A 25,244-nucleotide genomic window follows, 5' to 3' on the forward strand; every position below is an offset into this window, starting at 1 on the left:
ATAAGATTTTTGTGCGTATGGAAAATTTCTGGAATCTTTTATTTCAGCTCATGAAACATGGGACCAACACTTGTTGCGTTTTATATTTTTGTTCAGTGTAGTTTTACAAGGTGGTTTAGCTAACTCATAGGCATTTAGCCATGATAAGACTCCAATACTATCTACAGCAGTGTTTTTTTTGTGCCACGGCTCCAATTAAAATGACTGATGACACCTTCACACCACAGGCATACTGGGGGACAGTTAGGCTTTAATAGATGTCTCTCTCACTCTTAACGTTCACTCTCGCTTTATAGCCCCTAACTTCACAGAGGTGGGGTGATGTATTTTAAAACCATTACTGCAGTAGAGGTGTTGGCTACCACACAGAATACAAAGCTGTCACCTATCCAATCCAGGCATCTATTTACACCTATCTATCTGTGTACCTATAAATCTTACCGGTGTCTGACGTATGTGTGTACCTATTTATTTTTCTCCTCCCCATTACATAGAAATGTATCCCTGTGTCTGTGGGTTTTGAAACTATCTATCTGTATTTTTTTTCAATCAGTCTTTCTGTCTTTTTCTCTGTCCATTCTGTCAATTTTATCAGTGTTGCTTACCTTTCTGTTATCTATCTAGCTCTTGTATACAATATCTGTCCTATTTTGTCAGATTCTTGATTTTTATATTTCTGCAGGAGCTTGTGTCTTAATGTTTTGGTTTTTTTTTGCCTTACAGAAAGTTTCTCAGTACACCGTCATCGTTCAAGCCACCGACATGGAAGGGAACCTGAACTTCGGCCTGTCCAACACAGCCACAGCCATCATTAGCGTGACAGACGTCAATGACAACCCCCCAGAACTGACTGCGAGCACGGTGTGTAGCTATACATCATGTGGATGAAGCCTGAGGCCTGGAGCTGCATGCTTTAACAACTCATGCAGAGTGGTGTTGCCCCAGGTCACTCAAAAGGTTGCTAATTCAATGAGTTTTACTTGTCAAATACAGACATTGAAAATAAAATCGAGGTTTAAAACAAGGGCAGACGCGTCGCATTAGGAAATCCGAACTGTTCCTTGTCTTTTAAAATCTAAGTTGTATTTGCTCAGCTTTCAACACAGAACTCTTTTAGTCATTAAGATCACTTCCATTAATAATGGAAGCTATCAGTGCTCGTTCAACTCACGTTATCAAAATCTCCGAAGTGGCATAGGAGATCAAACCCCTCGGAGCATTTATTGTACTCGCAGCCCATCAGAAAAATGTGACTTATCAAGTACTTATTTATATTACATGCAAAAAAAAAAAGTTACCTCTCAGACTTTTGATATATAAAAAAGTAAGTTTGATTGGTATGGAGGAGTTGCTTATTTTTATATCGGGCATGGTGCATGTAATCTGTGAATATGAATGATGAGATCCTCCCAGTAGTACTCAAAGAAATGAAAGAAGTAATTTACAAACCGCTAACCAAGATCATGCAGCAGTCTCTTGACACAGGGGTGGTACCGACAGACTGGAAAATTGCAAACGTAATACCGATCCACAAAAAGGGAAACAAAACTGAACCAGGTAACTACAGACCAGTAAGCCTGACTTCTATTATATGCAAACTTATGGAAACTATAATAAGAGCCAAAATGGAAAATTACCTATATGGTAACAGGGTACTGGGAGACAGTCAACATGGTTTTAGGAAAGGGAGATCGTGCCTAACTAACTTGCTTGATTTTTTTGAGGATGCAACATCGATAATGGATAATTGCAAAGCATATGACATGGTTTATTTAGATTTCCAGAAAGCTTTTGACAAAGTCCCGCACAAAAGATTAATTCTCAAACTGAACGCAGTTGGGATTCAAGGAAACACATGTACATGGATTAGGGAGTGGTTAACTTGTAGAAAACAGAAAGTACTGATTAGAGGAAAAACCTCAGAATGGAGTGTGGTAACCAGCGGTGTACCACAGGGATCAGTATTAGGTCCTCTGCTATTCCTAATCTACATTAATGATTTAGATTCTGGTATAGTAAGCAAACTTGTTAAATTTGCAGACGACACAAAAGTAGGAGGAGTGGCAAACACTGTTGCAGCAGCAAAGGTCATTCAAAATGATCTAGACAAGATTCAGAACTGGGCAGATACATGGCAAATGACATTTAATAGAGAAAAGTGTAAGGTACTGCACGCAGGAAATAAAAATGTACATTATAAATATCATATGGGAGATATTGAAATTGGAGAAGGAATCTATGAAAAAGACCTAGGAGTTTTTGTTGACTCAGAAATGTCTTCATCTAGGCAATGTGGGGAAGCTATAAAAAAGGCTAACAAGATACTCGGATACATTGTGAAAAGTGTTGAATTTAAATCAAGGGAAGTAATGTTAAAACTGTACAATGCACTAGTAAGACCTCATCTTGAATATTGTGTGCAGTTCTGGTCACCTCGCTATAAAAAAGATATTGCTGCTCTAGAAAGAGTGCAAAGAAGAGCGACCAGAATTATTCCGGGCTTAAAAGGCATGTCATATGCAGACAGGCTAAAAGAATTGAATCTGTTCAGTCTTGAACAAAGAAGACTACGTGGCGACCTAATTCAAGCATTCAAAATTCTAAAAGGTATTGACAGTGTCGACGCAAGGGACTTTTTCAGCCTGAAAAAAGAAACAAGGACCAGGGGTCACAAATGGAGTTTAGAAAAAGGGGCATTCAGAACAGAAAATAGGAGACACTTTTTTACACAGAGAATTGTGAGGGTCTGGAATCAACTCCCCAGTAATGTTGTTGAAGCTGACACCCTGGGATCCTTCAAGAAGCTGCTTGATGAGATTTTGGGATCAATAAGCTACTAACAACCAAACGAGCAAGATGGGCCGAATGGCCTCCTCTCGTTTGTAAACTTTCTTATGTTCTTATGTTCTTATGTTCTTAAGCATTAGAAAATATAACAAGTGCACTGAGCTAATCGGTACGATTTTAAAGATAATGAATAACATTCAGTTGATCTCCAGAACTGATGGCAAACCTGCACAGTCACAATTCAATATCTGTTGTAGGGTCTGGACCCTGGCTGTGTTAAGGGGCTGTTCATCAACAGAATGATGCATAGGCCTGCACACACAGTCCATATCAGAGCCGTGCTGGAGATGCAGAATCTCATGCATCTCTTTGAGCTCCGGCTGTGGAGGTTGTGAAGGCATGCAAGCAGCCAAGTCCCTCATCTGTCAGGGAGGCTCTCAGATTACTTATGAGCACTGCACTGCAGCATTTGTCAAGGATTATACAAAAAAAAAATAATTACAAAAATACAGCATTTGGGCTCATTTTTCAATTCTGCACAGCAAAAAATTAAAATAAAACATGCTTTTGTTTCTGAAAGGAAAAGCCGAAAAAGGTAAACGTTACAAAAAGTCTCGATTAAATAAATCAATAAATGAAATAGCATGTACTGCAGCATCTTTTTAAATTAATGTTTTATGTTGAAAAATAAAACCCAGGAGCTATCAATAAGAAAAGAGTCTGGGGGTAGCAGCCCAGTGAAAATGAGTTTAAATTGGAAAAACTGAAAAAAGGCATGTTGCATCACACTTAGTCTATCCAGCAGGGAAGATAATGTATATTTTTTAAAAGGCATCATTACAAAGGGCATCAAGCCATGGATTGCCTTAAATGTATTTTGTGGGAAATAAAACAGTCCCTCTGTGTCGAGCTCATATTGGCCCATGTCTGCCCCTTCTGGTGGGTAATGGGGCTCCCTTGTGCCCAGGAGGCAGAGAGCAGTGCTGCTGTCTTGGAGAGTAAATTATACCAATTCCAGAAACGCAGGAGCATGCCGGCAACCAGCAGCATCCCGGTGATAGCAGGCAATGAGAAACTCAAAAGGTAATTTTGTTCTTGTGATAGATTCAATTAAATAGGGAAGAGTGCTTCTAGAAGGAAGGGAACACTTAGCCTCCTGAAGGAGGGGCTGGGCGCATACAAAGGCCAAGGGAACATCAGAGTATCTCATCACAAGGGAGGACATTGACTGGTATGAAGCATTGACAGGGTTGGCTCACAGCCAGTTGATTCTGTACATCTGGCAGCAAGGGGGTGCTGCCGAGCAGAATCGTTAATATATTACCAAAACATTTCAATTCCATCATTGCTTAAATTGCAAAACAACCCATTTATTATGCAACGAGGACAGTTGTTCGGATCGCCTCTAAATAGGGAACAAAAGTGTGAGAGGTAAATTATCATTTCAATGTATAATTTCCCTTTGTTCAGCCGAGCAGCGAATCAGAATGAGGTTATTTAAGCTCCCATCGGAGACTACCCTGAGCTCTGGACACTAATATGATTAATCCATTTCAAAGGTGAAGACACACTGAATGAACATTACTCATTTTCCTAGTTAGCTAATTGCTAGAACAATTTTCTGCTGGGGGGGGGGGGGGGGATAAAAAAGTAATTGGACAAGTTATTAAGCTAGATAAAGGTGCCTTTGCTTTATCCAGTGAATACAAAGATTGTTGCCTCTTCGCACTGGGCTCACAGCAGGCTGATCGGATCAACACACTGCCTAAAGTTCTTCTGGGCTTGACCCGTGGGGTTTGACCTCTGGGCCATGGGGAACTTATTTAGTCAGTCACATTCAGCTTGGAGTTAAAAAGTCCACTGGGATCCAGCTCTTTGTTAGCAGGTCCCTCTTGCATGCAGCAGAAAACATGCAGTATAAGGATATATAAGATGTTCCATTAGTGCACCATTCAGGTTGTTTTAACCCAGTGACATTTTGACAGAAAAAGCTTTCTTCCCCATTCCCTGAATAAGCACCCTGTTGCGCTACTCAGTTTTATATTAATTGTGCATCCACGAATTGAGAGTGGAAGATGCTTTTAGATAGTCAATGGCATCCGCTGCTTGCTAGCTGGCCCCAGGGACCATTAGGGTTTTATGTGATGAATTATTGTGGAGTTCTTCAGGTACACATAAGATATTATCAGGTGCCTTGAGCAGCATGATTAATTCACACTTATCACCACAGCTTCTCGTATTGCAAAGCGAAGGCAAGGTAGGGTGTAAGTAGGGAAAGGAAGCAAGGGTTACTGCACACTGAGACTCAGCGGTAGCGCACCTTGCTCTTTTCTGTTTCCAAGACTACAAGAAGCTACAAAGCCAAAATAAGGTTTACTTAACTTGTGTCAGCTGCAGAAAATTGATAGGATGTCTTTAGCCTGTAGTTTAACCGCAGCATCACTGCAAACTGAGACCCCTTTAACACATCAAAGTCATGTTTAGCAGCTGTCTAACTTCACTGTTCTGCAGTTTATGCCAATTCACTGCACTTCCACGGTATAATTGCAGCTGTTTTTCATACAGGTTTTACTAGATCTTACAAGCAGCCGTATGATCAAACATAACCTTGCTATAGAGACACTAGAGTTGGATTCACAGTCACTTGTTCTTACCAGCCAGAACAGATTTTCAGTTCAATTCAAGTAAGTAAGAAAGACATCTCTTAACAGCCACCAATGTGCAGCCCCCCTTAGTTACTTGTTAATTTAGGTTTAATGTATAATGACGGCACATGATATATTATATCTTTATTGTGAGACATACTGGAGTATATTCAATTCCGTAGTGTTTTTTTTTTTCATGTTTGTTTTCTCTGAACTGATTGTTGAGAGCTAGTTGGCCTAGCAAGAGATGGCACTGTGTGCTGGGCCCCCAGGAAGCTTTCTTTGGCTCCATGCCTCAAGCTCTTTCTGGAAAGGCACTGGTTGGTGGCAGCTGTTTTAGAAACGAAGGAAAGAAGGAAGTAGATAATCAGGCTGCCTGTGAATGATAGCTTGAAGAATTCGCCCATGAGGCAAATTATTTTTCAGCATGAATAAAGCATTGTGGTCTTTGGATGCTCATTACCGATTTCAACCCAGAAGAATGTAGCATGTGTTAATTTCTCTATAATTGTACCTACGTAACATATGTAATGTTTGCATGGGTGACTGTGGTATAATCCTTTTAAAATGCATTTTGGTATTCATAAAGGGATAGAATATTTTCCCTGCTTACACAAGCATAAGAAAATTGAAGCATAGAAAGCCATGGATTGATTGCTTTGTCTATTTGTATGAGGAAATGTTATGAATATTCCTGAAACTCTTCCTTTGCACCACTTAGAAACAACATTATGCGTTGGGGGACTTTGTTAAATAAATAAAGCCAGCCAGTCCCAATTAATTAAAGTCTGAATTGGTTGAAAGAAACAGCGTTAAACTACAATCAATCTTTTTCAAATCTTTATCAAAGATGTAGAAGTCTTATCCGTTCTCAATGTTCCAGTTTTCTTTTCATTCTGGTAGCCTCCCCATTCTGCCGGACAGGGTTTTCATTCAAGTGTTCTGGCTACAATGCAGTGCAGCTGGATAAATTGCTTTGTAAGTTTATAAAAGGCTCTTTTGTTAATATAAGAATGCAATATACAAACATTTGTGCTTCAATAACCCTAGTATAATGATATGATATAAATAATATAATAGGGTGTACATGGAAAGCTATGTGGAGTTTTATTGAGCACCAGTGATGAATATTTTATAAACATTCACTGTGACCCTCCAAAGGCATAATGAGAAATGAACTTGGATTTGTTAGTGTCTTATTCTTTAATGTGCAGACATATTCAGTAGAGTATTGTAATATAATGAAGACACTGCTATTGATTTTATACAGCCCTCTGAAATGTTTTGTATCAGACTGAAATGGATCAAGGTCAGACCAGCCACTTGTGGATATCAGTTTGTATTGTACAACACCCTCTACAGGCAAACACCTTTTTACAGTTTCATTAGAATATTTTTTTTTTGTCTGAACTTTCAGCACTGCCATTCATCATGTGAAGTATGTGGCAGCAAAAAAAGAACAGGATTTATTTGTATGAAACGGAACCGGTGGAAATAGCAGCAAGGATTAATGAAAAGCTTTGCGTTCACGTTATAGAGATAGCCGACGACAAAGTTGTGCTTCTCAGATGCTCTGTATCCTGATTAAAGATTTCACTCCTTTGGAATGGGGGTTTAACCCCCATCTAGATTATTTATAGATAGTCTAAACCACAGCAGCTTTCAAGCTTGACAGTCTTAAAACCTGCAAATCAGCCAGTCGCTGTGCTTGTTGTCAGACTTGCAGATATGCACAATGTGATGAGGTAACAAGGTAACACTCAAAACTCATTGCATCAAATGAGAAGTTCAACAGGACCACAGTGGAAATGATGCTGTACTCTCTGTGAGCAATTTTCTAATAAACTATTTCAAATAAATAGTGACTCGTTTTTAATATCCAAGGGCTTTGGTCTGCAAAATTTGCTACTCCTGGTTGTTCTTTGAAATCCAATATACTAGGATCAGCCATTTACATTCCCATGATACTGAGAGTGTTTCATTGAGTGCAGGCTTACAGTGTCTGAACTACCAGGAGTGTTTGGAAGAGGGGACATGAACTCAACTGCAACAGATCCCAAACACCTGTGTGGTCATTTTCAAGAGAACACAATATATTTCAGACTTCAGAAAATGCATTATATATAACAGTGGTGTTTTAAATGTGTGTATAGATACAGTGTATGTAACTAAATTCAAATTAGTTTTGCAAATTCTAATTCATGTTCAAATTAAATTAATTTCTATTGACTTCACTTTTTTTTTCTTCTTCTCTTTTTGCAGTTTTCTGGAGAGGTTCCAGAAAACAAGGTGAACATAGTTGTTGCCAACCTGACAGTGATTGACAGGGACCAGCCCCACACTGCAAACTGGAACGCTGTGTACCGGATAGTGAGTGGAGACCCTTCTGGACACTTCACCATCCGCACCGACCCGGTTACAAACGACGGCATGGTTACCGTGGTGAAGGTAGGCCAAGAAATATACCACCGACGCAGTTCCTTCCCAATTTTAACTCAAAACTCATTTGAGTTATATTTATGATTGACATGTATTCATGTAATACAAAGAAAGGAGCCGAGGTCAGTGAGTTTTAATCAAGACAGCCACTGAAGCCTTATATTTGGGCTTAGAGAATGCTGACTGGTATTTCAGCAAGTAAATGTTTCATTATGTCTGTAACAGACTCCCATTACGTTTCATTTGGAGTACAAATACAGTATCTGCTTAAATACTATGTCTAAGCTATATATATATATATATATATAATATATATATATATATATATATATATATATATATATATATATATATAATATATAATATTGCCCTGGAAATCCAATATGCATTTACAGACAATTTACTTAGAGACAAGATATATAGATTAGATCATATGGTTGCACGTATATTTCTGTTTTCTTTATAGTATATTTTCTCTGTAAAAGAGCCTTTCTCAGTCGATACATTTGCATTGATGTATTAACATATTTTTCTTCTTGTGTATTGGACCACTTGATATATGGGAGATATAAAGCTACGACGATCATGTGACTGTTTTTCGATGCTGGTTCAGTGACAGTGTGCCTCCCACACTGTACTTTGAGAAATGAGAACTCCGACGGTAGCTTGCAGTAGGCTGGTGTATATTGTAGCTCTAGACTATCATGTCATTCGCAGTCTATATTAAGTGCAGTCAAGCGGAAACAGTGCAGGGCTGGTGTCAATGAAAAGATAACCAAAGGCAGCATTGCATTTCTAAGAGGAGGAACACTAAGACCACTGCAGCAAATTACAGTGATTTCTCAATTGCAAATTTGTTTTATGCACCCAAAATATTTGATCTATTGCAATAAATCCTGCTGCAGTGTGGCATTGGCCTCTTTCAGTTTACAAGGTAAGTGTGTTGCTCTTAACAGGGCAGACATGTCGTGCTGATGAGCCCTGGTGCAGGGGAGAGGGCACAGAGAGACAGGGGAAGGAGCTGAGAATCTGCTCATAGCTACTACACAGCAGTAAACATTTCTGGCTTTTAAAATCCACACACATGTAGACTTAAATGACTACAGCGGTTTACAGTTTGTGTTACCACCTCATTGAAGCACATGTAGCAATTAGCGTCGCTGTGACCTCAGCTGTAATGTAGTCCTTGATGCAAATAAAGCATATAAAACCAATTTGAAATGGCATTTGCGATTTTTGTTTTTGTCTGCAGAGATTTTGACTTGGCACATCGCATCACCTATTAAGAAATGTGCTCGTACAAGTACTTTAGTTTTGTAGAGAATTTTAATGTTGTTCTCTGAGTTATCATCCAAATTGCAGTAAAATCACCTGGCAACTAGCACAGATACTTATTATTTATGATCCAATACATGCATTTAGGTGGCATTTCTATTCATATCTTCTGAACCTAGTGGTCAGATTTAACCTTAAAGCAACATTTTATAATAGGATCCTGTATATTAGTATAGTTAGCTCTAGCCTTTGTAAACAATTACTAAGTTATTTCATTATTAAGACCTTGTGAACACATTTTCAGATGTGAAATCTTCATGTTTGGTTATGATTTAATCATTATTAAAGACCGGAACACACTGAACAATGTGATATACAATATATACAATGTCTGTGCCGACATCTTTTGAAAACAAACCTTGACAGCCCCATGAGCATTGTACTTTTTAACTGTTAGACACAATATTTATAGAGTACTTCAAAACTGCTGCAACAACAACCATGATTCATTTATTACTAATAGCGTTTTGATTCAATTGTACTGTGTTGACCATTGTAAATAAAAACGTGATTTGGTATAATTCAATTAAAGCGCTATTAATAATAAATGAATCATATAACACACTAACCGATGCGAGAGAATTGTTTAAACTTTGCGAGAAGACTGAAATTGATTGGCCAATCCTGTAAAATTGCATCGTAAAGCATAACACACTGTCCAATGGTGACTGAAAAATCACGTCGCTGTTGATCGCATTGGGCAGGTTGTCCAGGGCTTAACATAGCATTTGGTGGTAATGCTTTACAATGGAAAGAGCTGCCAAAAAGTTTGATGGAACAGCGCGTCCTGGGAACCACTGGAATTTGATATTCCGACAGAATGGACAGTAAATGTCAAGTTTTCCTATTCCTCAGTGTGGGAGCTCAGCGGCCCAATTAAACCGCTGTTCATCAGCCTGTTGCACTGCCAGCACTGGAGTCAGGATCAGCGCTGTTTCTCCAACATGTGGAGGAGTTTACATGATAATCTGTCTTTCACCCTGCACCGCCACGCTCTTTTAATTAGCAATTAAAATATGTAAATCGGAACGTAGAATGAATATGTAAATCTCAAAAAGTTAATTCATGGCAGAGGATTTGTTTGGCTGTAACAGGGAGCCCAGCTGTTTTCTCTACACTTTTCCTTTCCGAAGAACAACTAACCGCTCAGTTTATCTTATAATTGCAGACCCAACAGATGAGGAGCGATTATCAATAATGCCTTGCAGATACAACGGATCACAATGATTTAATGCCGCTGGGAAACCTGTAATATATGTCTTGTTTTGTAAATTAATTTGTGTCATTTGTTAATGACTTGCTGAGGCTCCCGATTCCATTTCTCCAGAGCCCTCTGGTGCTCAATGCCGCTATTTGCAATGACTTAAGAACTGAAAAGGACTGCCCCACATGAGAGAGACAAACTTCTCAAACATTCAATCTTACTGATAATAAACAAAGCACGCCACACTGGGTTGCATTTATTACACCTTCATAAAAGATAAACCGTCATAATCATTCCTAATCGATGATTCATAAGTGTTGATCAGGTCCTCATGGTAAGATTATTCCTAAATCATCACAAAGTTCTATCTCCACAGTCTTCCTTCAGCCCTGTGTTCCCTTCACCTCACTGTCTTCTCTCCATCTTTCAACAGCCAGTTGACTATGAGATGAACAGAGCCTTCATGTTGACTGTAATGGTCTCCAACCAGGCCCCCTTGGCCAACGGCATCCAGTCCTCCTTCCAGTCCACCGCGGGGGTTACTATTTCAGTGATGGACGTCAACGAGGCACCTTACTTCTCATCCAACCCCAAGCTCATCCGCTTCGAGGAGGGGGTCCCCTCTGGGACAGCCCTCAGCACCTTCTCCGCCACAGACCCTGACCGCTTTGTGCAGCAGATAGTCAGGTAAGAAGCTCCCTCACGGCCTCCTGTCAGAAACCAGCTGGAGTGAAAGAAATCTGATTCATTTCCTAACCCCAGAGTCAAAAGGTGCAAGGCTTTAGCAGCAGGGTTAAGAGTTGCAGCTTCCTTGCTGAAAATGCCCAGAAACACATTTACAGTTTTCTTGCTGTAAAAAGAAAAAAAACACAGAATAGCTTTACTGAAGCTAAATGAATTAATCAGCACCATTTAATATCAACAACAGTAAATTGATTGTATATTTTGAGAGCACTTGGGAGATGTATTGCATGTATCATTGCTTTTTTTTTTCAGCGATACCAACTATTTGAAAGCAATGTCTGTGTTTAGCTGTTTTGCTGGTGTTTTTAAAGATAGGTGACAGGGTATTTCGTTAAGCATTTACTTTAAAGAGTCTGAGCGGTTGTTGTATGGGAGCCTAAAATGTAAGCACACCTTTGTGCCAATGCTGCTCATTAGCAAGCTGGTGTTGTCAAGAGCTTGACATTAAGAAACCTCCGATTATCCAACGCTAAGCTGTAGGTTCATACCTGCAAAGAGTACTGACTCCCAGCAGCCGCAAAGAATGCTCATCAATAACTTCAGCAGTTTTCACTTGCTGTACTTCTGATTCGTTTCTTGAAATCCACTGCGTCACACATTTTTTTAAGCACCTTAAGGTTGCAAAACAGTCTCTGGTGGAGTACGGCCTGTTTCCGTCTCCCTGTATATCTTGCAGCTCCTCTCCGGCCAGAACTGTATGCTGTAATTTCAATAATTTATGTTTTTCGTCTCTATCTCTTAAGAGAAATCTGTACATTTCTAGTCAAGCCCACTCAAGAATCTTCAAGTTGCCTTTATGTAGTAGGTTTTTTTTCACTCCTATTTTGTATTTATTTTTTGTTTTGTTTTTCCCCACACTGATTGTAAATGCAACATCAATCTTTATTAATGGTACTGGCTGGGGAAATCACGCAGTGTAAACTGCTGTGGTGTAAATAACACAGCATACATTAATTGCGTGTTTAGTTTTAATTTTAAATGTAGTTTAATTCAGTTGAATTCTCCCTACAGATTAATCACCGGTGCATACATTTGTGTGTTGTGAATGTGTGTAGTATGTGTGTGCCGTTTTGACAAAGACACCCGTTAAAGATTTTGTGGAAATAGCATCATCTAAAGATTGATAACAGGCTGATAACTCAACAGCTCAACAGCCTTCTGAATACCATTAGCGCCTACTGTTTCTGCAATTTGATTTGAGCATGCTGTTGGCAGTCAGTGGGCTGGTTTATCCGGTAAACTCTTAATGAAGATCGCGGCTAAACAGATGTTAGAGCATTTCAAAGCTTCAAGAAGATTAGAGATTAGAGATTCTAGGTACAGAACTTGGAGGAATTGTGAATCTAGCCCCAGGGGGGTTCTGTTATAACCTGTTTAAAAGAAACTTAAAAAAAAAAAAAAAACATGTCATTCATTTATTTTGCAGTAGTTTAGGATCATTGTTTATTTTAACTCATGCCTCCATCGGAGAGCACAATCCGAAACAGACCAGGGGAGAACAGGGAGGTCCAGCCGCTCGTTCTTGCATGTCTTTGTCTCTGCCCAGGGAAGCCTCGTTGAGTCAAGATCTAAAATCTGGGTATCCCATTGTGAAGACCTATGTGGTTGTCAATAAGCCTGTTGAGCCTCTTCCGATTGGGTCGGATCATTATTTTATTCATTCATTGTTTTTTTCATTTGTATCTAAAGTAAGCCTTATAGTAAGCCTCTTACTAGTCTGTTCTACTTGGGGGGATCTGTGGAACCTGACAACAAGCAAACTGAGTAACAGCTTAAAAAATGTATAGGAGACATTGGAGCAGTTGATCTTGGGGGGGGGATATATATATATATATATATATATATATATATATATATATATATATATATATATATATATATATATATATATACACTTTGTACTACCTCATGGGACACCATGTCAGTCTGGTCTGTCACTCACTCAGTAATGAAAATAACACAAAACTGAAGCAGAGGCATGTGGTGCACAACAGGGGGCACTTACAGGAGACCGTGGGTGAGGTACATGGGTATGCTGTAAGGGGAAGGGTTTACAGTGTGGGGGTCGCAAACCAAGGGCCTTTAAAAATATATATTTCAACGTACTACTCCTCTTCTTTTTAGTTATAATTAATAACTGTGTACAGATCTGTTCTACAAGAAACCACCAGGGATGTCCCCCTATTTAAGTTCACCCGCTTGCATTGTGATTTATTATATGTATAGAAATTCAAAGGAAATATCTCTTTTAAGCCATTGTAGAATATTGTATGGTATGTTTTCCACTGTCTCGTGCGTAAGTAGTGTGTATGCCACCGTAGCCCATCTGTCATTTTGCAGGGGGTCTTGTCTTTTGTTAATGAGGTGACATGTTCCCAGTTTGATATTGTGGATAAGGAACATTGGGTTTAATTGCCATTGACAAAGTTATTAACACATATAATGGGAGCAGGAAGGTCATTTTAGCTGTGTTTTAACACTTATTATTTATCCTTTTTTTTAAAAAAAATTGTAGTCGGCAATTGATCTTACCCGGTTTTATTTTCCCAATTTAAAATAGCCAATTATATTTTAGGCTCAGCTCTCCCCTACCACCCCCGTACTGACTTCGGGAGAGGCGAAGACGAACACATGATGTCCTCTGAAACGTGTGCCGTCAGCCGACCACTTCTTTTCACTCTGCAGGCTCACCATGCAGCCAACCCAGAGCTACAGTGTCGGAGGACAATACAGCTCTGGGCAGCTTACAGGAAAGCCCACAGCCGCCCAGCCAGATCACAGGGGTTGCTGGTACACAGTGAGTCGAGGACACCCTGGCCGACATAAGCCCTCACCGACACCCCCACCCCCCCTCCAGGCGGTGCTCGACCAATTTGTGCGCTGCCCCCTGGGAACTCCCGTCCACAGTCGGCAGTGGAATACCCGAGTGTTTTAACATTTTAGTCAAAGTACCATTAAATTACACTGAGAAGTTCGCTTTCCATGATATTACATGTGCAATAGCAGTGTTAATATTGTGAGTATAGTGTTACTCTTCTGGCGCATAGATCTTTTCAAGTTTTTTACATCAGAAAACAGTGAGCACATTTTTCTTTAATACATCTTCAGGGTGAGTAAAATAAAAAGCACAAAGCAGACTCTGCTCTGAAACAAATAATAATGAGAAACAAGAAATGCCTGCAAAGCATTTATTTGTATTATTATTTGCTTTCGTTAATATAGCAGTTTCCTACCTTGCAGCAGGGGAATCATGAAACAATGCATGCTAAGCGTTTTGAGAGCGATACCCGGCAATTAGCTATCTAAATATTCATTGTCTTGTTCTAATTAATTGGCGTGAACGCTTAGGGGGTCACAAGAGTAGACACATCTTCTTCCGTTGTGTCGATCACTTGCTCCAGACACCTAAAAGGAGGATGGCAATGCCAGTATAAATGCTGTGTTCATTGTGCTAATGTCTGTCCCTCCCACAGCTTCCTAACCCTTTAGGCAGTAAAGGCATGTGGCAGTGTCATCACACTCCTGGGCTCCTCGCTTGCAGCTTTGTGTGTTGTGTGTAGCGATTAGTCATTTTGTACCAATGTTGAGCTATGTAATTTCACCTAAGATCTTGAAGGTGGTCAAGCTAATACATCAATAAAGTAAACCAGCGCAGTGCTGTTCGATGCATTTGTCTCAAATTCTGATAATCAAAGAACCACTCTTTATAGGAAAGGTGCATTTGTTAATTTAAGATTATTTTTCTGATTTACCACGTGACTGCAAGCCACATGTTAATTACATGACCCCAAGGAGACATAGTGATTGGAAGGTAGCTCCAAAGGCGTGGTTTATTCTGGAATTTGAGACACGCATCGTTCACAGCACTGAATTAAAGGTAAGCTGTAGTACATTCTTGTATCAGTTGTATGTCCTTTTAAATATCAGTTGAAATTGATTTACAATTACTTGAGGGAATTCTCAATCAGAACAGGCTTAATATAAAGTCTGAATTGATTATTTTAAAAGCGTTTTTGGCAAATGCCCAAGAAAAAGTGTGCTGACCAAGGGCCAATTTCATACTTGTAACTAGAAAAATGTAAATAGCCCAGGGTTTGAACAGCAACTGCTCGGTGTACAATGCATTGAATTGATATGTCTAATGTATTTACAAATGCATTAAAAAGTGGTACAATGGAAATGATTGTTTTGCTTCCTGGAAATAAAAAAAAGGTTATTTACCTACATAGGTAAATAAATGTAATTTAAATACATTTAAAGATTGAACACATTTAAAATGGTTGAAAAGTATGAAACAGACCAGCGTGGTTCTCCTTGTCTAGGCCCTGCTCAGAGAAAAAAAATTCATTGAAATGATCTTAACAAGCTGCAGGGGAGTCACATTGGTAGGGCGCAGTATGCAGTCAGCTGCCATGAAGTTTGCTGGAAGTGACTGGTAACGACTTGGGAAATCCATGGTATTAATATTTCATGTTGCCCTACTGTTTGCTCCCTTCATGCAGAACATTACAGAAACACAATCTGAGCAGAAAGAGTCCTTGGTTGTTGAAATAAGTTATGGGTAATGTGCTGACTCCAGCTTATATCTAGGCAATAAGCAACATTAAACTTCAGACATGGGCACTACCAATACAACAGACAACACTGGTGTCTTTTGTGTATATATAAATTTACACTTATTCAAATTGTTATAGAAGACAAGCCAATTGCAATGCAAGATCAGTCCAACCAGTTTTAAAATGCAATGCATAAACACCATTGGTTAGTGGTATCAATAGTAACCCTACAACTAGATGACATTTTAATTGGTAATAGACAGATCTGTTAACCCTTATGTGTTTACCTTGTGTGAAGGTTGAAACTACAGCAGGCTTATTCTGTAGCCTTTCTTATCTGGAGGCCTGGGTTTGAGCCTGCCTCAAGTCATACACTTGGTGTTCTAAACGTCACCAAACCTGCAAGTCCAAAGACTGAAAGAGGTCAGGAATAAGAAACGATTAAACTTGTGCTCTACCAAGGGTTTCTAGCACCATCAACGAAGCAAATTACCAAACATAATTCAGTCAATTCATTTCTGCAGCCTTTTTCCAATGCTTTGTCATCAGAATGGCCCGTCATGTTAAGCAGCAGAGGTAATTGGTTCCAATGATTTGTACAGAGAAGTGGACAATTAGGTGAAATTGACTGCATGTTCAAGGCTGAGAAACTCGGAGAAGCCGATGCAATTTTGAAGGTCTGCTTTTCACTGGCCATTGACAACATCTATATCAAGACTCGGCACTGTGGGATAGACAGCACTCAATCTGAAAGCAGTGCGGTCACGTGGTAAAAGCTGGGGCTTGGACGATTCTGAACCTCAGAGCCCTTGTGGAAGGAAGTAAAGTTTTTGCTTTATGAGAAATTGGCAGAAATAAAGTGGTGTATTAGAATGAGAGTTTTAGTGGTCATTCTGAGAAAAAAGGCTTTAGTTATGTATTTATCTTCCAAGTGGATCAGGATATTACTCAGTTTAACCTGGGTCTAATTTACTAAATAATTTTACATTTTGTAAATAAACTATTTGAGGTAATACAGAGAAACTGGAAAAAAATAAAGAAAAGAAATACAAAAAAGATAAACACAACTTGAACCAAATAACTGGAGTGAACTGAAATAAGATGTGGCATCTCAGCTAAGAAACACCCAAGGTAAATCACTGAAAAGATGAAGTAATACATAACTGTATGGGGTGTCGGGGATTTGGGTGAAAGCCATGCTAACCTTTAGTTAAATGTCAGATCCTATGAAGGAAAACTGTCAGTGGCTTGGAACACACGGAGGGAGAGAGTTCACTTATATTAATTTATCTTGTCCCCCAGGTACTCCAAGCTGTCAGATCCAGCAAATTGGCTGAACATTAATGCCACCAATGGTCAGATCACCACCACTGCAGTCCTGGATCGGGAGTCAGTCTATGTTAAAAATAACGTTTACGAGGCCACCTTCCTAGCAGCCGACAATGGTAAGCACCTGCCTATGCACCAGCAGCGATCTGTGATGCAGCCGGGACGAGACAAGGCTGTGACAGGCCTGTCACTTTGTGTTAGCTGTCCGACGGGACACCCCGGAGATCTTACAAATAATAAGAGGGAGACCCAAGTGAAGGAAAGGGACTACTCTGGAGGTTATCGTGCATGGCGGTGATGGAGATGGACAGTCTTGCCTGTTATAATGAGGTAGAGTTAGTGTCAGGGTGGAATCCAGGACAAGAAGGAAAATGCATTTGGATTTGACTGGAAATTACTGAAAAGCGTCACCAGGCCATGGAGGTGCATAATTCAGGAACTTCCTGAGACTGCTTGCTGTTTTTTTTTGCATATTGCCAACAGTGTCTAAAAGCTCTGTTCTCATGAAAAGTTGACATTTTGCCACTGAAACGAGCCTGAAGATGACACCTCTTGTTCGTTGCTAAGGCCCTGGTTGTACTTTACTCATAGTTGAGTGTTAGTGTCTTGGCTTCTAGATGCCACAGACCTCTAGATGTAATTTCGCAAGTTAGTAGTGATTTAAGGTTGTGCAGCTGGATTACCATTAAATTTAAGACATTAATTTCTAAAACCAGAATAAAGTTCATGTCAGCATTGCACACCACCATGCCATTGAGTGAATTAGAGCAGTTATTTGGTTGTTTTATACATTTTAATGCATTTAATGTTGGTGAAAGATGTTGACTCTGTGGAAATAGACCAGGCACAGTACACTAAATGCATGGGCAGCACATACTGCCTTGATATTTCTCTCTGACTAACATTCAAATAGGAAAGAGCCCTTCTACAGGTCATGAAAGCATATTACACATTTACCATTCCATTTAACAAAGGTCTAAACATCAATTAATAAAATGGCATCATGAAACAACTAAGGAGCACTGTGCTAACTCTACCAAACAACTCTGCCAGTTTAAACTGTGTACCTCCAATAAGATTTCAACTTTGTGCGCTGCGCCATCCAGTGGCCAGATGTTCCAATGTCAAGGACATTAAATGTGAAATCTGAAATTTCTGCACTCCCTTTAATCATGTTTTTACAAGAAGACATTTAGGAGCTCCTTGCATTACTTCTACTGCTTCTGTGGCTTTCTTGTGCATTCAAGTCTGAACTGCTATCACTCGCAGTGTGCAGACAGCCTTTCTGTAGTGGGAGTGTCTTCAGAAGTAAAGCTGGAGGGATTATAGTAATACCCGCTCGGGATATTGGTATTCCAAAAGTAAACACTCTCAGAGAATGCCTTCAAATCTCAGATGTTGGTGTCATAATTCGTTTGGCACTGCCTCTAAAGCCACTTTCTCATTCTCTATATATAGCTTGTTTTAACCTGGAATTGACGTAGCAAGAATAGGACAATGATAGCTTGCTTCAACACTTTCTGCTTTTACAAACATTTATTTTGTATGGTACTGATGAATATTGAAGGAAGTGGTTTGACAATCGTGTGTATATACAGTGTATATATATTAAATGGGTATCCAGTGAGTGAATCTGTTTATTTCATAGAGTTAGTTTTCCTTCGGCTCGTGTAGAAAACTGAACTAGCCTGAGTTGTTGAAAGGGTAAACTTTGTTGATATCAACAACACCATCACACATTTACGCAAGTGAGCAGGGTCAGGATCAATACACTGAGCTGTCCAGAGCAGGGTAGAACATTAGATGTGTGAATTAGAATGCACCACAGGAGGGACCAAGCAATCGATCACCAGCATTAGGCATTAGGATAAGTGAATTTGAACAGGTGAGTCTTACTAGCCTAGCGGCTTTACCCAGCAACAAGGAAAAAATCAATAAAATCTCCCAGGGCCAAAGATTGCAGAGGTTGTCATGAAAACATTTTTTTTTTAAACTCACAGGGTCCAGAGCCTACTGCATGACTGCTCTGTCACATCTTCGCTCACAGCTAGACCCTTCTGAAGTGGCAACATTAATACAATTAAAAAGTTGTCAACAGAGTGACAAAATCCATAATCTCTAAAGCTGTTTCTTTAATTGCTGTTTTCATTAGAGCTCACTGACTTTAAAGGGTTAACACTTGGTAGAGATGGAAATATGAATCCCACTGCATAGTATTTTGAGATGTTCTGGATTTTTGGCCACAAAGGCATGAACAAAACAAAAAAATCGTATTTCTTGTGCTTTTGATATTTTATTTTTATAGCATCATCTCTCCACAAATGTAACATCTTTGTATTATTTTTTATTACGCTCCTCTGATATTTGGCTACATCTTGTGAAGTTTCTATATTGTGATTTATCTATGTATAGAAAACTATATACAGTATAGCACAGTAGTTATTTACATTAGAATAACACTACATGGTTCTGTCACAGTTCTAGTGTTTGTGGGGCCCCAACTGTCAGCCTGTCTGTATTTTTAAAAAGGGGCCGTCCAAACAAGGGCTGAGATCAGACTATACAAAATTAACAGAATTTATAGAATAGAAAACTGGGCCATCTACAGTAATGGAAAACAGAAATGAGTAACACTCAGAAGTGGCTTTAATTTAAATACAGTTCACTGCTTAACAATAACCCATATATCTACAAACAACATTTGATTGTGGTGGTCAATCAGGACAAACAATTTCACATGTACAGTTTGTCTGAGTTACCATTGACGGCAATCCTGCCTCAACATTACCAGGACTGAAGCTATAGCAGGGAGATTAATTCTCATATCAGACACTTTCTTAAAGAGGAAAGGAGTCCTTGTTTTAACCTGGATTCCCTCTATACAGATTGGTACAAAATGTACCTCTGGGCCAATGTCATCCCTGTTGAGCTATCCTTACGAGACCATTGTGAAATTGTTAAAGCAAGTACTAGAAGTTGTATATCACTGTTAGTGCTGGAGTTCTTTCTTTTACACTGATTTACTGATAGCTGGAGGCATTTGAAGTCTGCGCATGCATATTTTGTTCCACTGCAGAAACTAGTCCCGTCTTATTGTTCTGTTCAATCAAATGTAATCAGAACAGGCTGTCAGATGTGTAGAAATCTCTTTATTATTCCCAGCGTTGGGTACAGGGAGCAGATTATGTATCACAGTGCAGTGTTTCTGCTTCTCAGGTTTTTAAGATCAAAATTCAATATGTTCTCACTGTGCCTGAAGGTCTGGATGATCCGAGGAACACAATGCTGTTTTGTTGTGAGCTTTTTTTATCAGTGTAATTTTTAGACATAGACTTCTCATCTTTTATAATGCTGTAGACAGGAGTCATAGTTAAGAAACTGAGTTACTGTGTTCTGTCATAAAACAAGAATGAAAGTGCTGGTGGAATGGCATTATGGAGCAAATGGGAGCCTTGACTAGAACACATTATAACTTGTTCTGCACTATAAAGGGTCGTCTTGTATTTGATTTTGAGAAACCCAGCTCAGTGCAATTGGTGAAGGGACCTTACAGTAAAAAGCATTACATGTCAAATGTACTTTTAACATTTCTTAAATTAAAATTGACCAAATTTGGAGCTGATCTAATGAGATTGCTGAATGAGAAAATTAGCAGCAGCAGCAGTTCCAAAATTTCACAGCAGTACAAAAAGCAGTCCCTGTCTCTGTTGTTTCACCCAGGATTTCCTGCAGCGAGTGGTACAGGCACACTTCAGATCTACCTTATTGACGTCAATGACAATGCTCCCGAGCTGCTGCCCAGAGAGGCCCAGATTTGTGAGAAGCCCAACACCAACGCCATCAACATCACGGCTGCTGATGCAGACATGGACCCCAATGTGGGGCCCTTCGTCTTCGAGTTGTCAAGCAGAGTGCGCCGCAACTGGACCATCTCCCGACTCAGTGGTGAGGGGGCAGTGGCTTAGTAGATGGCTGTGCTGCACAGAATGATTATTTGATTATTCAGATTGAGCTGTCCTTTGAAATCAGGTGCTGACCATCAGGTGGGGGTCATTGGTGTTGATTGGGCTAATTTGCCATTCAAACTTAAACAAGTGAATGGGTTTGTGATGACTGCTGCTTTCTTAGGCTCTATGGACAACAGCAATCATCACAAATCTATGCAGCTGTATCCTCAGTTGTTTAATTTTGAATGGTAAATCAACCCCAGTGAACCCCACCTGTGGTACGCTTCTCCAAAGAATGGGTTTGTGTAGCTCTAGTGCATGGGTAGGGTGGGGTGGTATTGGAATCAGTCTCGATTCACAAGTGAAATTAGTTTGATGGTCTCAACTTAGGCCTCAGTCAACAAAACTCCAAATCAAAAAACACACATAATTTGCAGGCAACGTATAGAATAAATAGACTTTTTTTAATATAATTAGAAGGGGTTGTGTCATAGAAGTGTCTTCATGTAGGAAAGGTAACCCTGTCTCGGTGACCCTCAGGTGACTATGCCCAGCTGAGCCTGCGCATCATGTTTCTGGAGTCGGGAGTGTACGACGTGCCCATCATTATCACAGACTCGGGGAACCCCCCGCTGTCCAACACCTCAGTCATCAAGGTGAAGGTGTGCCCCTGCGACGAGAATGGAGACTGCACCACCATTGGGGCCGTGGCAGCAGCTGGGCTTGGCACTGGAGCCATCATTGCGATCCTCATCTGTATCATCATACTGCTCAGTGAGTACACACCAAGCTCTGCAAGTACAGCTAATCTATAATCTGTTTTTTTTAAGCATCATCTAGGGTGAACTATAATGCCTGTGGATTAGACTGGTGTAGATGTGCAGTGTCTTCAAATTATGTACATGTTTATGCTTAATGGAATAAAAAACAAAAAGAGTTTCTTCCATTCCAGCCATGGTGCTCCTCTTCGTGGTGTGGATGAAGAGACGGGAGAAGGAGAGACAGACCAAACAGCTCCTGATCGACCCAGAGGACGACGTGCGAGACAACATCTTGAAATATGATGAAGAAGGCGGTGGCGAGGAGGACCAGGTCAGCTCAGATGTATTGCATCTACCTATTCTTGTGTGAACTCACTTGGTCATTTTCAGGCAAGCCTAGCCAGTCTATAAAATAATTCTCCATTGCAGGTCTACACCCCACCTCCCCCCCCCCCCCCTCCCCCCCTTATTAATTGATTACAAACCCTCGACCTCAGGGTTGATAATCTGTAACGGTTACAGAAAAGGTGTCTGGTTGCCCCTTCGTCCTTCCCCTGACTTCTGTTTCTCTCCCTCTCCACCCTGATTTCAGGATTATGACCTGAGCCAGCTCCAGCAGCCCGAGTCCCTGGATCACATCATCAGCAAGCCCCCTGGGATCAGGAGGGTGGACGAGAGGCCTGTGGGAGCCGAGCCCCAGTACCCAACCCGACCGGTCGTCCCACACCCCGGGGACATTGGGGATTTCATCAACGAAGTACAGAGATAGTCTCTTTCCCCAAACCTTAAACTGCATCCTTACTGCTTTGAATTGGTTCGATCATTGCCCCTTAGTATATGGTTATGCTTATGTGGGGTTTGGAGAGAAAACTGTGCAGTGTTCACAGGGCTTGCACCAGGCTGCATTATAACTGAAATCAATTGAAACAGTAAATCCGTGGGTGAAGTTGAGGAATATCTTGCTCTCTCTCTCTCCAGGTCTAACACACACTCACTCTTCCTCTCCTTTCAGGGCCTCAGAGCTGCGGATAATGACCCGACAGCACCTCCCTATGACTCGCTCCTGGTGTTCGACTACGAAGGAAGCGGCTCGACAGTGGGCTCTGTAAGCTCACTCAACTCATCCAGCACCGGCGACCAGGACTACGACTATCTCAACGACTGGGGCCCGCGCTTCAGGAAGCTAGCAGACATGTACGGGGGCGGAGATGAAGACTAAGTGACCTCAACCAGCGAGGCGAAGACGACGCTCCAGAAACCAACCAATCAAGAGTGAGGACTGTACAGAGGCAGCTTTTTAATCAATGTCCCCTGCTGACAGTAAAACAAGCAAAAACAAATGTGTTTTTTATTTAATTTTTTTGTCATTATTTTTTTTTTCTCTTTTTAGAATTAAGCTGTCTAATAGCATGAATGAATGCTTGTTGTTTTAGCTGCATTGTTTTGTTTCAACGCAGGCAGCAGGGAGGTGCTTTATTTTGCTTGAAACCTTCGCTTTATCATTAAAAAGAGTGAAAGGCATTCTTTCTTATCTTGAATTCCTTAGAACAGAAGCACTGTTGCTAAAGTGCCTTTTTTGGTGTGTTTTATCGGTTTCCCGCTATCTCAGGATTGAACGTCATTCGAATGGCTCGGGCGGCACTCTCTCCCTCTTTGACCCTGAAAAAAAAAAAAAAAAGCATTTGGATGGTAACATAAGAAAAAAAATATTAACATATATAGTTTTAAGTTTTACATTTTATTTTCAGATTGCCTTTAAAAAAAAAAAAATAGGTAGTAATTAAAAAGTGGTTTGTGCAACTTTTAAACAGCCATCATCATGCCTGAAGCAAACACAAAAGCTAGGACAAACTGAACACCACTCCCCACCCCCCACCCCCCCGGACCCCATTGAGGTGTCAGACGTTTATTAATTGTGTCTGTGATGCAGTATGGGGCTTTTATTTAGTGTGTGTCTGAATATTCAGAACAGTAGACTATTGAAGTCATTTGGTAATTCATCCTTGCTGCTCTAAACAGTTAAGAAGCACATTATTGTAAATGCATTCAAAATGATGCTATTATCAGGTAAACAGAACCTTCTGTTATACTTTTGGTGGCACCTAGCCAGTTCAAACAATTTCCCAATGCGAGTTGCTGGGGTTATAATATTTGATGAAGTATGTGTCTATGGTACAGCAAGCTGACAAACATACTGTAAGGCATAATGTGTATAAATAAACACAATGGTATAAATAAATGTGGCACAGCAAGGGTCTATTGAATTCTAAAACAAGCGTTATACCTTCCGCTATACAGGGTCATCTAGTTTAGTGGAACTGTTGTGCATTTGAGATTTAGGTCACTTCTGTTACCTTGCTGTGTAAACTATCATATTTAACCTGTTGGGTTGCACACACTCTATTTTAAGTCTTTATTAAACTTTAAAAAAGGCATGTATTATGTTGAAGGCACTGGAGGCCAAATTAGTTCTGCTTCTTTGATATAGACCACTTTTTTGTCCTAATAAAGTGAAGTGGGGAAAAAAGAAAAAATGTGTAAGAATCTGGATGCAAAACGTGGTCTAGAGTATGACTTTGTCAAGTGAAAAAAAAATGCATGAAGATTCCAAATGTTTCAAAGTAAAAGCTGTAATTCTGTGGTTTGACTGGTTAACGTGGTTTGGGGGGGAGGGGGGGGATTATATACTATAAAAAAAGTAAATGAACTGTTTTTAAGTATTAGAGAATAACTTCTGAACTGCTTACCTTTACTGCTCTGTGTGCCAGAAGAGTGCTGAAGTGTGGGGTCCTACTGCTGAAGGCTCCTCAAGTTCATGGTGTGGTGTGCAAACTGCTTTTTGTCGGATGTCAAGTATCCAGTCCCATGGTAGAGTCTCCCATCAGTGACCCGCTACAGGAAAAAGACATGGCGCCTTCACATGCAAATTGCTATTGTCTTACAATACAAACCATTCATATTCCATTGTCCACTTCAGCTTCTGTACGTTCAACTAATTAATGCTAGTTTTTTATCTTCTAGATTGGAGGAAAACCCTGGGGCTGCTTGAGCATTCTGAAATTGAGTTCATGCCTCAGCTTCAGCCTCATACATTGTGAATATGCACACCGTTGCTGGGTGTTAGATTACTGTACAGCTAGCAAGAGTAGAAGAGTCAGAGGTCTGTCAAAGTTTATTTTATTTTTTAATAGAATGTAGTTTGTACTTTCCATATAATTATAGTACCGTTTGGATCTTACAGTGTGTGTTATTTTTTTTTATTTTTTTTTTTGTGCCTGCTCAATTTGAGCCCGATTCATAGTACAGCAGCTCTCCAGCCCACAAAAAACAAACAGTTAGAATTCTAATGTGAATACTCCAATATATTCTCCTTAATTACACATTTTACCCTGCTCCGTAAACAGACAATAATATCATTGCATTTCAAGGTCGTGTTACTTGGCACATACATTGTCTAAATTCAGAGAAAAAGTGGCTACACAGAGCTGCATTTAAAA

The 25,244-nt window shown here is 40.0% G+C and overlaps 1 protein-coding gene across 1 annotated transcript in view; it reads left to right on the forward strand.

The window, feature by feature from the left end:
- Positions 1-24,929, forward strand: part of LOC121320181 (cadherin-4-like) — a 260,158-nt gene extending 235,229 nt beyond the window's left edge. The window contains exons 7-15 of the mRNA XM_041258433.1: positions 724-861; positions 7,695-7,880; positions 10,844-11,097; positions 17,013-17,155; positions 20,760-20,984; positions 21,527-21,760; positions 21,939-22,078; positions 22,340-22,504; positions 22,760-24,929. Of these exons, the coding sequence (XP_041114367.1) occupies positions 724-861; positions 7,695-7,880; positions 10,844-11,097; positions 17,013-17,155; positions 20,760-20,984; positions 21,527-21,760; positions 21,939-22,078; positions 22,340-22,504; positions 22,760-22,966 (1,692 nt within the window). The 3' untranslated portion in view covers positions 22,967-24,929. The remainder of the gene's footprint in view (positions 1-723; positions 862-7,694; positions 7,881-10,843; positions 11,098-17,012; positions 17,156-20,759; positions 20,985-21,526; positions 21,761-21,938; positions 22,079-22,339; positions 22,505-22,759) is intronic.
- The last annotated feature ends 315 nt before the right edge of the window (positions 24,930-25,244 follow it).

This window comes from Polyodon spathula, chromosome 8 (genome assembly GCF_017654505.1).
Source record: "Polyodon spathula isolate WHYD16114869_AA chromosome 8, ASM1765450v1, whole genome shotgun sequence".
NCBI lineage: Eukaryota > Metazoa > Chordata > Actinopteri > Acipenseriformes > Polyodontidae > Polyodon > Polyodon spathula.